The sequence below is a fragment of the Trypanosoma melophagium genome (assembly GCF_022059095.1).
Source record: "Trypanosoma melophagium isolate St. Kilda chromosome Unknown ctg12segment0, whole genome shotgun sequence".
In the NCBI taxonomy this organism is placed as follows: domain Eukaryota; phylum Euglenozoa; class Kinetoplastea; order Trypanosomatida; family Trypanosomatidae; genus Trypanosoma; species Trypanosoma melophagium.
In genome coordinates, this window is record NW_027125138.1 from 49,010 (window position 1) to 61,985 (window position 12,976).

The 12,976-nt window shown below is 42.4% G+C and overlaps 6 protein-coding genes across 7 annotated transcripts; all 6 read left to right on the forward strand.

Annotated features, from left to right (window-relative positions):
* Positions 1-353: 353 nt before the first annotated feature.
* On the forward strand, positions 354-1,022 carry LSM04_004080 (Ribosomal protein L13; the record flags this gene model as incomplete). The annotated part of the gene is made up of 1 exon (XM_067331702.1): positions 354-1,022. The coding sequence occupies one exon, from the start codon at positions 354-356 to the stop codon at positions 1,020-1,022; it is 669 nt and encodes a 222-aa protein (XP_067194327.1).
* A 383-nt stretch (positions 1,023-1,405) lies between these two features.
* LSM04_008482 (uncharacterized protein) lies at positions 1,406-2,089 on the forward strand (the record flags this gene model as incomplete). Its single annotated transcript, XM_067331713.1, has 1 exon — positions 1,406-2,089. One exon carries the CDS (start codon positions 1,406-1,408, stop codon positions 2,087-2,089), a length of 684 nt encoding a protein of 227 aa, XP_067194421.1.
* Positions 2,090-2,584: 495 nt separating this feature from the next.
* Positions 2,585-3,064, forward strand: LSM04_003729 (Cytochrome b5-like heme/steroid binding domain; the record flags this gene model as incomplete). The annotated part of the gene is made up of 1 exon (XM_067331724.1): positions 2,585-3,064. One exon carries the CDS (start codon positions 2,585-2,587, stop codon positions 3,062-3,064), a length of 480 nt encoding a protein of 159 aa, XP_067194320.1.
* Positions 3,065-3,615: 551 nt separating this feature from the next.
* On the forward strand, positions 3,616-5,409 carry LSM04_001489 (uncharacterized protein; the record flags this gene model as incomplete). 2 transcript variants are annotated; one of them, XM_067331735.1, is made up of 2 exons in its annotated part: positions 3,616-5,252; positions 5,355-5,409. In XM_067331735.1, the coding sequence occupies 2 exons, from the start codon at positions 3,616-3,618 to the stop codon at positions 5,407-5,409; spliced, it is 1,692 nt and encodes a 563-aa protein (XP_067194268.1). The 2 variants fall into 2 exon arrangements, with proteins under 2 accessions (XP_067194268.1, XP_067194269.1); XM_067331736.1 differs by lacking the exon at positions 5,355-5,409 and having other exon boundaries at positions 3,616-5,253.
* Positions 5,410-6,319: 910 nt separating this feature from the next.
* On the forward strand, positions 6,320-8,554 carry LSM04_004912 (Protein kinase domain; the record flags this gene model as incomplete). Its single annotated transcript, XM_067331747.1, has 1 exon — positions 6,320-8,554. The coding sequence occupies one exon, from the start codon at positions 6,320-6,322 to the stop codon at positions 8,552-8,554; it is 2,235 nt and encodes a 744-aa protein (XP_067194349.1).
* A 2,557-nt stretch (positions 8,555-11,111) lies between these two features.
* LSM04_001367 (PPM-type phosphatase domain) lies at positions 11,112-12,341 on the forward strand (the record flags this gene model as incomplete). The annotated part of the gene is made up of 1 exon (XM_067331759.1): positions 11,112-12,341. The coding sequence occupies one exon, from the start codon at positions 11,112-11,114 to the stop codon at positions 12,339-12,341; it is 1,230 nt and encodes a 409-aa protein (XP_067194266.1).
* Positions 12,342-12,976: the final 635 nt, after the last annotated feature.

Here is a 12,976-nt window from a genome sequence, read left to right on the forward strand (position 1 = left end):
ATTTTATAAAATTGTTTCTACTCTGTCCTTTTTATACTTTTCCTTTTTTTTTTATTTTCTTCGATTTCCTGTCTAGTGCGCATTCCATCGCTTTTTTGTTGTTGTTGTTTTTTCTTTTTCTTTTTGCTCGTTCTCACATACTAACTCATGTACTCACACTCGCAGTTGCTCCTTCACCTACTCTTCTTTTCCTCCATCATCAATATACTCTCTTCTTCCTTCTTTCTCTCTCTCTTTCTTTCTTTCTTTTCTCTCTCTCTCTCTCTCTCTCTCTCTCTATATATATATATATATATATATATATATATATAATGTGTGTTTGCTTTCATTGCAGAAGCGAGTAATCCTGCAGAATGGTATTGCCTAGCCGAAAGAATGTAGACCGCCGCAGTCGCAAGGGCGCCGGGAAACACCGCCCCGACGTGGTGGTTGTTGATCTGAAGAACCACGTCCTCGGTCGCGCCGCGGCCATCGTGGCGAAGCAGCTGCTGCTCGGAAAGAAGATCACCGCCGTGCGCTGCGAACAGCTCAACATTGCCGGAACGGAGATCCGCAACAAGATCAAGTACCTCCAGTTCCTCCGCAAGCGCAAGCTGTCAAACCCGAAGCTCGGACCATTCCACCACCGCAGCCCCTCAGACATTTTTGTCCGCACCGTCCGCTCGATGCTCCCACGCTACACCAAGCGTGGACAGAAGGCCCTCCGCGCCCTCGTCGCCTACGAAGGCGTTCCCGTCAACGTTGTGCGCACCGGCGGCCGTGTGGTGATCCCAAAGGCGCAGCGCCACTACTGCTTCCGCAGCGAGCGTCCCTACACTGTGTTGGGCAACATGTGCAAGCATGTGGGGTGGAAGTACAGCGAGGTTGTGGAGAACCTTGAGAAGGCGCGTGTGGAGAAGGCAACACGCCACCACAAGAAGACAGAGAAGCTGCGCAGCGCCTGGAAGTCTGCCCGCAAGGAGGCTTTGTCAAAGATGCCTAAGAAGAACGTGGAGGTGCTGAAGAAGTTTGGCTACGCATAATTGGAATTCTGTATGTGGTGATAGTCGAAGCAGGACTACGCTTACTCGATTCATCCCTTTTTGATTTCACGTTGTTTTTCTTTATTTTAGATGCTTTTTTCCCCCTGGTGCTTCCATCAGTTGTTGTGGATGTGTTTATTTGTATTCGATCTTGATTTTCAGCGCAATGGGGAAGGCTGATGGTTTATGCATCCCTTTTTTTTCTACTCTCACATTCTACTCAGTGCTCAAAAAGGAAAGGAATACACAGGTCACACAATAACACAAAAGTAGTGATATATATATATATATATATATATATATATTTGGCGTTCAGTAAATTGAGGTTCCATTAAGGACAAAGTGGCATAGTGGGTGAAGTATATATACTCTAGAAAAATTTCATGTCGGGTGAAGTCAACTCAAGTAACCAGAAAAGCGGTGAAGGTGAATCGGAGGAAAATGTAGATCTTATGCCATGGGAGGAGTTTCGTCGCCGCTACATCATGGAACACAATATACAGCACCGGATGTTATACAGGGCGAATAATTTTGGACCACATGGCATGCAGACACCGTCTCCTGGTTCATTCAATGGCATTAATCAACGTAATCAGAATGCTGCTGCACAGGCACCACAGCCAGCAGTGGCACCTCCTAATGGCATGTGGAACCTTGTTGAACCTATCCGCAACATAATTCCTGAGATTCCCCGCGTATTTTGGCAGGTATTTGTAGCAACCGTTTTGTTATTTAGATCTCTCCAGTTGACCTATTTCCTTGGTGTATTTTTGGCGTTTTGCGCATGGATTCTTCTTAAACGCATCTTGGGATCGGTAAAGGTAGAACGTGAAAGACCGGATGGTAACCGAGGCACAACGCACAGAACAGGAGGAACAAATGGAACTGCAACTGCACCAACTATTCACCGACACCAGCGAGTGTCATTGATGCGCAAATCATTATACATAGTGACGCGTTGCATTACCTCATTTTTTTTAAGTATGTCTCCAACCTATTCGGTTGAACAACTGGAGGCCGAGTTGGCAGCTGATGGCATTATTGAACCTCACCCGCATCAGGATTAGCTACAGAAAAATGTTATAAAAGGTTGACTGGAGGACTGGCACCTCCTTGAATTGGAAGATTGTTACACAGAAACCCATGTGCGCTCTATGCAGAGACCCTGATTGACAATGGCTTGCTTCATATGCTGAATGCTGAAAATAACAAAGTGACAAAAAAAGAAAAGCCCATGTAAACTGCCACCTTTTTTTTTCTTTTTCCTTTCATCGTGTCAGATGAAAAGCTGTTATAACAGAAGAGTGTGTTATTTTTCTGTAACACCGCTCTTTTTTTTTTCTGTTTTTAATCTTTTCTCTCAAGTAGGAAAAGGAACGCAAGAGGTAGAAGGATTTATTCATATCTTTAGTATCGGATAAAAATACAAAAAAAAAGCATTGACGGTTTGACATATTGACTTTTAAGGCTTCTCCAATAACAAAGAATTAACAGAGGAAGAAAAAATACACGACAGACGAGAAAAAAGAACGAAGAGGTAAATAGAAAATACACAGGAAAACATGACACTGGATATTATAGGGAATCTTAATTTCTTTCAGGTTCTCCTTTCTTTTGTTATTGGTGTCATGGTTCTAATATTTGCCAAATCATTTCTTCGCAGACGTCAGTATCTTGTAGAAGTGGTTCCTAAATCAATTTTGGTTCCACGTGCCTACACATTAGAAGAGTTGAGCGAATACGATGGCGTGAAGAAGCCAATGTCTTTTGTTGGTGTTCGTGGTGTTATTTACAACTGCTCCAATGAGTTCTACGGCGCCAATGGACCCTATAATGCATTTGCAGGCCGTGATAGCTCACGGCAATTGGGTAAAATGAAGGTTGGTCGCGAGGAGTCTAACGCTGATTGGACCACGCTGTCTTTGGATCATGTGATTACACTAAATGAATGGGAGGAAAGACTTCGAAGCAAGTACGAAGCAGTGGGATGGATTATTCCTCCCGATGATTTCTCCAAACGGGCAGAAGCGTTTGATTCATAGACCAAATGATAACCAAAAGGAAGAAGGAAAAAAGAAAAAAAAACACGTATGGGGATGGTCAGTTCTCAACTAACTGAGGTCCTCTTCTCTTACATCACTCTATTTGATAGACAAGAGCTTCATTCTCTGCATTCAACCTAGCAAAGTTTTTTTTCTTTTTTTTTGGAGAGGTGAGTAGGTGATGGGTAGTGATGGCAAGAACTGGTTTTATTATTATTTTTTTTATCACTTAAGTTATTCTCCTTGTTGATAGTGTAGTTGCATTTGCTGGCCTTTTAAATATCACTTTTTGGCTCGTTTGTATTTCTTGTGCGAAAAGTGGATCCGTTCTTTTTTTTTTTTGATCCCAAACAAAAACAAAAGCAAAAGGGGCACAAAAACAAAACAGAAAAAAAAAAGACGCCCCTATTTTTTTTTTCGATTTCCTGCTTTGCAGCGCAACAAAAAAAAAGATTTTTTCCTTTTTTATATGTGTTTTCCTTACTCTTTTTTTTTTTGTTTCTTTCTGACTCTTTAAATCACTTGCAGAAAAGGATCATTCCGCCGCACATATGGCGGGTATTGTGTTGACTTTAGATCGATTGGAGCCTGTTAATAACTTATTCGGCGGAAACAACTGCGTGGTCTCAATAGCAGGAGACACTGAGAGCAGTCGTGATAAGACATCATCGTCTAGAGACGCTGGATGTAGTTCCTCCACCCTCTGTGAGAAGTGCTGCTGCGCCTTTGCTGAGCATGACAGTGTGAAGGAGGGAAAGGAATCTGATACCACCACATACATATCAATCATAAGCTCTTTTCAAGAGAAGTTGCATACTTTGCAAAAGGCACTGCTTACCACCAACCAATGCTCCGTACTGTCACGAGCGACCGAACACACCGGGGAGTCGTTGACGACAAATGAGACCATACAAGATAAGACTTTTCGCATAAAAGGACACAGTACACGTCGACGACGAACAGAATGGTCTCAAGCGGTGGATGCGAACGATGCTATGCATTTACTGCATCAAGTTTCCTCTAGTATTCATCCAGATGATTTTGATAGATGGAAGAAATATTCAAAGGTTTCTTTACTTGATAATGTTAACACGAAAGAAAGCGGTACTTCTCAGGAATATGGGATCCATAAAGGTGGAAAACAAGCAGAGAAGAGTGAAGAATTTGAACATGTTGTAGTTTCTAGTTACCCTACAGCTGAAGAATTCGAGAATTCTTCCAATGTAAATAATATTTTTGTGGATCCTGTTATCCTTGTTGATATAACTGCCACTATGAACAGGCAGGAGCAAAAGCAGAAGCAGAAGCAGGAACATGAGCAGAATTCTCTCTCTAAAGCGTGCAATCGTTGTATCGAAGAGAATACGGTATCCGAGGAAATAAAACGAGTGACTTCAGAAAACGTTAAATTGCGTGAGATGTACGCTGAGGCGAAGCAAGAACTAGACACTAGAAGTGAAGAAATTCGCGTACAAAAGGGACAACTGGAAGAACTACAAAATCGTGTGGATCAACTTTCCCAGTGTAATGCCAATATTAAAAGGGATTGCGCAGAACTGCAACATCAACATGATGAGTCGATGAAATTAGCGCGTCTCTCCGATGCGAAGGTGGAGGAAACAAAAACTATGATGGAGTCCATCAATGCCAGCAATAAAGTTGCACGTGAGGAGTATGAGGAGGCACGGCGTGATGCCGAGGCGGCATGGAAAGAAGTACGACGCCTAGAAGCAGAATTGCGTGAGTGGAGTCAAAAAGAGCGCGAACTACAACGACTTCGAGTACTCATGCGGTTCTCAGAACTAAAAAAGGACAGCGACAAACTATCCAGTGCGGTGGAAGAGATTGCGTTCCTCAACGATGAGAGGCAACGTTTACATGAGGAAAACAGACGCTGTCGTACACTGCTATCAGAGTATCGAGTACGACTAGAGCAGAAGGAAGCACAGTCTTCCTCGACTGAAATTAGCAGTAGCTCCAATAATGTCAAGATCACCAATACGAACGACATGCGTAGAGCATCACAAGAGAAAGATGTATTTAACAGGTCTGATCCATCTGTTTCACGTACGTCTCAGTCTCAAGTGAGAAACAAGCGACGTGCACCGTCCCGCCTTGCATCTGCATTAGGATCGATGGAAAATTCACAAAGGCGATTGACACAGCATACAAAATCGCGCTATACATAGTTAGGGAAACCTCCATTGGGTATCTCTGCAGTTCCTCAATGTGACGGAAGTGTCTCTTCCTTGTTTGAAAACAGGGGACGTAGTCCCAATCGTCATCAAAGTATCACGGGATCACGGAGTCCAAAGAGTTGCAGGGGTCGGACTACATTGTTTTAATTATACTCTTTAGATTTACCATCACTATTTATTATTGTCACTACTCAACTTCACTGAATGTATTGTATCACATATAATATGTAGACATGCGTACCCGGCCTACACGGGTGAGTGTGGGCCAGCAAAAAAAAAATTTATCTTGTAGAAAATGGAGTGAATTAGACACTTCTCCTACAATGAAAACAAAAAGAAAAAAACAAATTTCATGTATGACGGCGGTTATTATTATTATTTTTTTTTTTCTGCTGAGTGTATTTTTTGTTTTGTGCGTGTGTAATTGCTATTTTTCTCATCTTTGTACGCTGCTTCTGTTTTTTTCTCCTTTTTTGTCTTTATTTCTCATTTATCATCGTAATTATTTACGTGTTGAAATTAAATGTGAAAAGTTTGTACAAAAAGGTAGTTAGTAGAAGGGTCCACAGATATCGTTAGGGTGCGAAGAAAAAAAAAAGAAACTTCTGCCTGGATTGGGGAAGCAAACAGAGGAGGAAATTGTCTTTATACCATCTCCTCTCCCGCACTGCACCTATTTTGACGCACTTCTCTTTTTGTTTCGAAAGGTGTACTTATTTGATAGTTACGAATTGTTGCTACACCATTGATAGGACTGCTTCGATTTTAAGCACGCTATCAGCATATCGTCCGTGATCGCTCTCTTCTATTTTCATTTTTTCTTTATTTCTGTTTTTTATTGCTCTTCGTCATTTTTTTTTTATTTATTTCGTGTGACGCTCTCACAACGGACCCTTGACATATTAATTACCATCTGTCCGTGTGTTTGTGTGTGTGTGCTTCTCTTTTATACTCCTCTTGTTCCTTGCAGGAGATCTTGTTGTTGGTACATTACTTCTCTAACATAACGTCTCCGTATCTTTCGCTGGGTTCCCTCCCACACGCACATTAGGAGGTAATGAATACCAACGCCACTGTGGCTCCTTCCTTTGATCACCACAGGGAGACGGATAGACGAGAGCTTGAAGGATCAGGGAGACACGTTCCACGCGGGAAATCCCCACCGCCAGTGAGGGGCCAGTATCAACAGTCGAATGTTCAGAGTTCAACTGCCTCAAATGTGACTGACGCATCTAATGTAGGTAGTAAACTTCAAACAGGTGATCTATTCTCGTCAGTACCGCGAACAAGCACCAAACCCGTTTCTAATACTGGTAGGAATTATGGGGGTGGTGGGGATCACAATGTGTATCGAGATCCCTATGCGAATGGTCATGTTAGTACGGGTAGAGTTACCCCTCCTCCATGTATAAAGGCGAATAGAACCCACGAGGGGGGATCAGATCCCCCAACAGGAGTTGCAGCGGAAGTAACAACAATAACAACAATGGTGGGTACAGCCGCGGTGACTGAGACTGTGTCTAATATAGATAATACAAGGATGACTACAAGTGAGGAGTATCTATTAGGGAATAAGGAACGTAACGCAATACCTCCCGCCTCACTTGTCAAGGCGGTTACAACAAGTCCTACAAGCGTAAGAGATATTTTTCGTGAGGTTCGGGTTGGGGATTCCAGAAACATCTCAGTTGAAACTAAAGATATGACTAGGATGGAAAACAACGAGAATAAGACACGAGAAGATAATTCCCAAACAACAATAACAGCAGTAGTAGCAGCAGCACCAAGAAAAATAGCAGCGCCCGCAACGACATCATCATTAGGTGTAGCAACAGAACAACAACAACAACAAAAGCATCCACAGTATCAACAGTCAATGTATGTAGATCCTAACAGAGAAGGACACCCCAATAGTACATCTGCCAAAGGACACTCCATGCATCTCTCTAATGACAGTAGTACTGCAACAGCAACAGCTAATACTAATAATACTACCGCCTCTTTGGGTCCCACTGCTTCTACAGCTGGTGGATCTACTATGATGAATTACGTTCGTCCTGCTGTGGCTCTAAGTGTCCACTTAGTTACGCTCTACAAGAGAATAAATGAGATGTACTGTCGTCAGCGTCGAGTGGAAATACCAGGACCAAAGTATAATAATGGTTTTGATGACAAAGAGGGTCATTATCTTGTTCTATCCGGTGAGGAAATACTTAACCGATATACTGTTCAGGAGGTACTTGGGAAGGGTAGCTTCGGTACTGTGCTCCGTTGCTATGATGAAAAGCGACGTGAAAATGTAGCTCTAAAAATTACTCGTCATGGATTAAGTTTTCGTACACAAGCTAAGCTAGAACTTGATATTCTATTGAAACTGAATGTTAATCCGAATCTTAATCATTTGGTTGTTAAATTATTGAAGGTTTTTGATTGGCAGGGACATCTTGTTCTAGTATTTGAGCTACTAAGCTTTAACTTGTACCAACTTATTAAATGTACTCGATACAATGGTGTAACACTAGATCTAGTTCGTAAGTTTGCCTATCAGCTTGTACAAGTTCTCTACCAACTAGAGCAGACAAAACCCAGTCCTATTATTCATTGTGATATTAAGCCGGAAAACATTCTATTACGAAATCAAAACCGTAGCGGCATCCGTCTCATTGATTTTGGTTCTGCCTGCTATGCGGACAAGGTGATTCACAAGTACATCCAGAGCCGCTACTACCGCAGTCCGGAGGTGATACTGTACCTCGAGTACGGCACGGCCATTGACCGCTGGTCGCTCGGCTGTGTCCTCGTGGAGCTCCACACCGGCATGCCCCTCTTCGACGGCCGCACGGAGGCGGCACAACTCGCCCGCTTCGAGGCGATGCTTGGACCCCCGCCGGCCGACATGCTGGAGGCCTCGCCGAAGCGGGCCAAGTTCTACGACACAACCGACCGCGGCCTCCGCCTGCGGGAACCGCCGCTGCCGACCCGCCCGCTGGAGAGTGTGATTGGCGTCACGACGGGCGGACCGCGCGGGGCCCGCAAGGGACAGGCCGGACACAGCGAGGAGGCGTACAAGCAATTCCACGACTTTGTCAGCAGACTCCTGCAGTACAGGCCGGCAGAGCGGATGAGCTGCTACGACGCCCTGCGACACCCATTCCTGGAACCCATGTGGACAGCAGACCAGCAGCAACAGCAACAACGGGCACAGCAGATACACCAACAACAGCAACAACAACAACAACAAAAACAACAACCAGAACCGCATCAAACAGCACCCCCGCAGATGCAGTCGTAACAACCACAGCAACAAATATTGCCTCTACTTTGGGAGTAAACACAAATGATACTAGAAGGCGATGGATGTTTCCATTCCTTCCCTCCTTTCTGTCTGTCTGCTTGTCTTTCCTAGTTCACGCATGCCTACGATGTGAACATCCTCATGTACTTTTTTATTTATTTGTGAGTCTAGTACCGAGTATATGAGAGAGGTTTTTTGTTTGCTTTTGGGCCCTCAAAACAAAATTTATTTGTATATATGCCTAATTTGTGTCATTGGGTGCGCTTGCGTGCGTAGAGTATTCATTCTGACTGACTGACTGACTGACTGACTGACTGACTATACAGCTGAGTGGAAATGTGAATAATTGGCTTTATCAACAGAGGCGTCGGCAAGAGTGGACTTTCAATACACAAAATAAAGGAACATGATGCATTCTCTGGCTCATTTTCTGGTCATTCTTTTTTTCGTTTTGTTTTTAATTGCTTCCATTCTTCACTTGGTGAATATTTTTAGGTGTATTATGCACATCTCCACATGAGTGTGTGTTTTGTTTGTGTTTCCGTAGTTGTGAATCCATTTATGGAGAGAAGCCGAAGGAAAGGTGTAGAAGAGGGTGTGGTTATGGAAGAAACAATATTGACAAAAACATCCGTGTCACCACCATCCCACAGTAGTACCCGCTCTTTTTTCTTCTCATTTACTCCATTTTCTCTATTCACTTTGATAGGTATGCGGAATAACTTGAAGAGTACGATGAATGGTTATTCAACAAAAAGATTAGGGAAGCGAGAAATAAAAAATAAAATAAAAACTGATGGTAGGAAATGTAATCAGGGAACGGAAGCCACTATAGCGAAGAACAAAAAGTATGAGAAAAATAACGTAACTTAAAAGAGGGGAAAGATTTGAGTGGACGAGAGAAGAGAGGTGGCAAGTGAACGGAAAGGGAATAAGAGGGTAGAATAAATAAAGAAAAAAGAGGTAGTTGGAAAAAAAAAAGAAAATCATTTAAATAGCAGGAAATAAGTGGAAAAATGTTAACATGTACGAATGGTAGCTCAACTGATTTGGGAGAGCACGATGAACATAATAAACGGAGAAAAAGTAAGCGGTTGATGCAATGATTCATCCATTATATTCTTCACAATTTTTTTCCTTATTCGCTTTCTTCTCGCCACGTTGCAGGTGTAAGGGAAGTGAAAATAGGGAGTGTTGCAGAATGTCCCTCTTCACTCGTATTTCCAGAGATTGCTATAATTACCATCTGTCCCCTTTCCTGATGAAAGGTTAGATAGGTAGTTTCGTAAATACACACGAAAAAAAAAAAAATGGCTCATACATATATATAAAGATTATTTCTGTGTAAAAGAGAATCGATTAAAGGTGGAAAAAAGAAGAAAGAAAAAGGCTGCAACTCTCGGGGAGTTAAATGATAAAGGAGAAAAAAAAACTCTGGGACATGGGGATGAGTGAGGAAGAGAAAAAAATAAAGTGATGAGATGAGAATCTTTGGAGGAATTAAGAAAGAAAAAGAATGAAATGTTCTTCTTTTTTTTATCTTCCTTAGGTGAAGGTGGGGCTATTAATTTTATTGCGTCTCAATTTTTGTTTTTTTATATCTTCATACGAGTTTCCATCCTTCCTTTTTTTTTTTTTTGCGCATGAATGTATCGTGTTTTTTTTTTTTTTTTGTGTGTGTGTGTTTGTGTTTTAATTGTGGACTGTGTATGTGATCTTTAGTCTCTTGCGCACCTGCATGTCGGTTATGACATGCAAACTTCACCCCCTCTCAAAAATTTTTCACCACTGTTTTTTTTTTTTTGTTGTTGCTACTATTATTACTGCTGTTATACAACTCTTGTCTCATTTTTTTTTTGTTTTTTATGTTTTTTCCACCAAATCATTTTTAACTTCTCAATCAGCAGTTACTTCGCTTTGTCCACCGTGTTAAGGGAAAGCAATGCGTGACGTCACTGTGCATTGTCTCTGCTCATTGTTTTGATCCTTTCATTCACTCGGTCACTCAATTATTCCGTGCGGTCAAAGAAGGAATCAAAAAATCTTTCCCCCCTTCCCTCATCATCATTCATATGTTTATGTGTTGGCGTGTGAATACTTGTATTGTGGTTTGACATATGTGGGGGTTTCCATATCGTTACCTAACAATATGATTCGTTCCTTGTTAGTCTTTACTTATTCCTCTCTTTTTTTTCTCACCCTTCTTCTTTATTTATATATTTCCCTTGTCTTTTCCGATAGAGTGAGTGGTCAAAGGGGTGGTGCTAAAGTCTTAGTAAAATAGCCTTCGCCCGTTCTCTTTTCTTTTTCTTTCCGCTTTTTCTTTGCGACACCGCGTGTATTCGTCTTTTCTTAGTGTGGAACTAGGAGGAAAATACTGGGAAAAGAACAAGAAATCAGGGGGAGGTAAAGGGGAAAAGAAAAAAAAAAACACAAAAAAGAAAAGAGAGATCTGTGGGGTGGTGACTGTGTATACATATATACATATTATATATATATATATATATATACCTAAACAAGACATAGTATTTTTTTTTCTTTATTTGTGCAGCCTATGCCCTCTAATAAAAAGAACAAGAGCAAAAATGCTCACAATAATAATAACAACAATAATAGCCGTAACAAAAACCATAAAGCTGATCTTGTGAAAAGCAAGAAAGAAGCAGAAAGTGAGGAGTTTGAAAAGGTACTGGCAGATCTGAGCAGAGTTACCGAGGCTGTAGGACTGGAAAGGGCTAAACAGGCCGAACGTGAGGAGAAGATGCGTGAGGAGCGAGAAAAACGGCACAAGAGTGTATTGGAGAAAACTAACGATGCAGAGGAGGAGTTTCATATGCAGCTACGCCGCAAACAAAAAACGCAGCAATTCCAGCAACTTTTGCAGCAATTACTTTCTGCGCAGCGACCTTTCCTTGATGCCCCCAATACGGAGTTTCATAGTGAAACAGTATGTCAAAATCCAAACTTTGATGTGGCGGTTGGTGAAATGCAAGGATGGCGTCTTAACATGGAGGATGAACATGTGATTGATGTAACCTTCCCCAATGGTGCGGAGGACAGCAAGGAGGGTTTGTTCTGTGTCTTTGACGGCCACTCCGGCAAGGAGTGTGCGACGAAGTGCCGTGAATGGTTTCCCAAAATTGCCAGAGCCCATATCACGAAGAGGGCCGATGACACCACAGTGGTGGACTTTGACAGTATGTACATGCAGATAGACAAATTATTAGAAGCGCAGCTCGGCGATGACTCTGGATGTACGGCCGTCACTGTGCACATCACCCCGGACTTCATCACCTGCGCCTCCGTGGGGGACTCCCGGGCGGTGTTGTGCCGCAGCGGCGCCGCCTTCGCCCTCGCACACGACCACAAGCCGGAGAACGCGGACGAGCGGGCCCGCATTGAAGCCGCCGGCGGTGCGGTGTCAGAGAACCGCGTGAATGGACAGCTGGCGATGAGTCGGGCGATGGGGGATTTCTCCTACAAGCAGCAGAAGGAGCGGGATGCCAGAGAGCAGCTGGTGATTGCCGTGCCAGATGTTATTCAAACCCCACGGGAGGCTGGAGATGCCTTTGTGGTGTTGGCATGCGATGGAATTTTTGATGTACTCACGAATGAGGAGTTGGTGGAAATTGTGCTTATGAAGAAGTCTGAGGGCAAAAATAACACACAGATATGTGAGGAAATTTGCCGTGAATGCTTAGCCCCGGTTTCAGAAGACACGGGTCGCATTGCCCGCGCTGAAGGCACAGACAACATGACAATCATGATTGTAGACCTTAAGTGAGGCAAAGAAAGGCGACAAATAAAAATGGAAGTGCGTTGAGACGAAGATTTTCTTTCTTTCTCCACTTGCACGTAAAATGAAAGTGTATGTGTACTTGTGCGTATATGTGTGTTTTCTTTTCTTTTTTTGTCTCGTTTTATAAGAAGTACAGACATCTATATATATATATAGATGACTTCACATAATACGTACACGAAGCAAATGAACACGAATGTACATCGGTACATTACATCTGTACAGTGGTTTGGGGGTCATTTTTCTTTCATTCGGGAAGACAAATTGCATCTTAGTTGTTCCTCTTACTTATGGAGTTTTTTTGGTTTTCAATTTTTTTTCCTTAAATGACTGTTCGTGAAGAACTCGTATTATTTGGTCTCAGAATGGTCTTTGCATTTTTTCATGCTTTGAACTGCAACTCAATACAGGTAATAATGCGGAAAGTTAACTCGCTATGACGGTGAGAAAATGAAGCAGGTATACTCATAGCACGTCATAGCAAAAAAAAAAGAAAAAACAAAATATCAAACAAGGCAAAATAAACAGGAGGAAGACCAAAGGAGAAAGAAAGGAATAAAGATAAACAGAAAATGAGAAACACTAAGAGTAAGCAACAAAAAAAAGAGAAAAAAAAATCC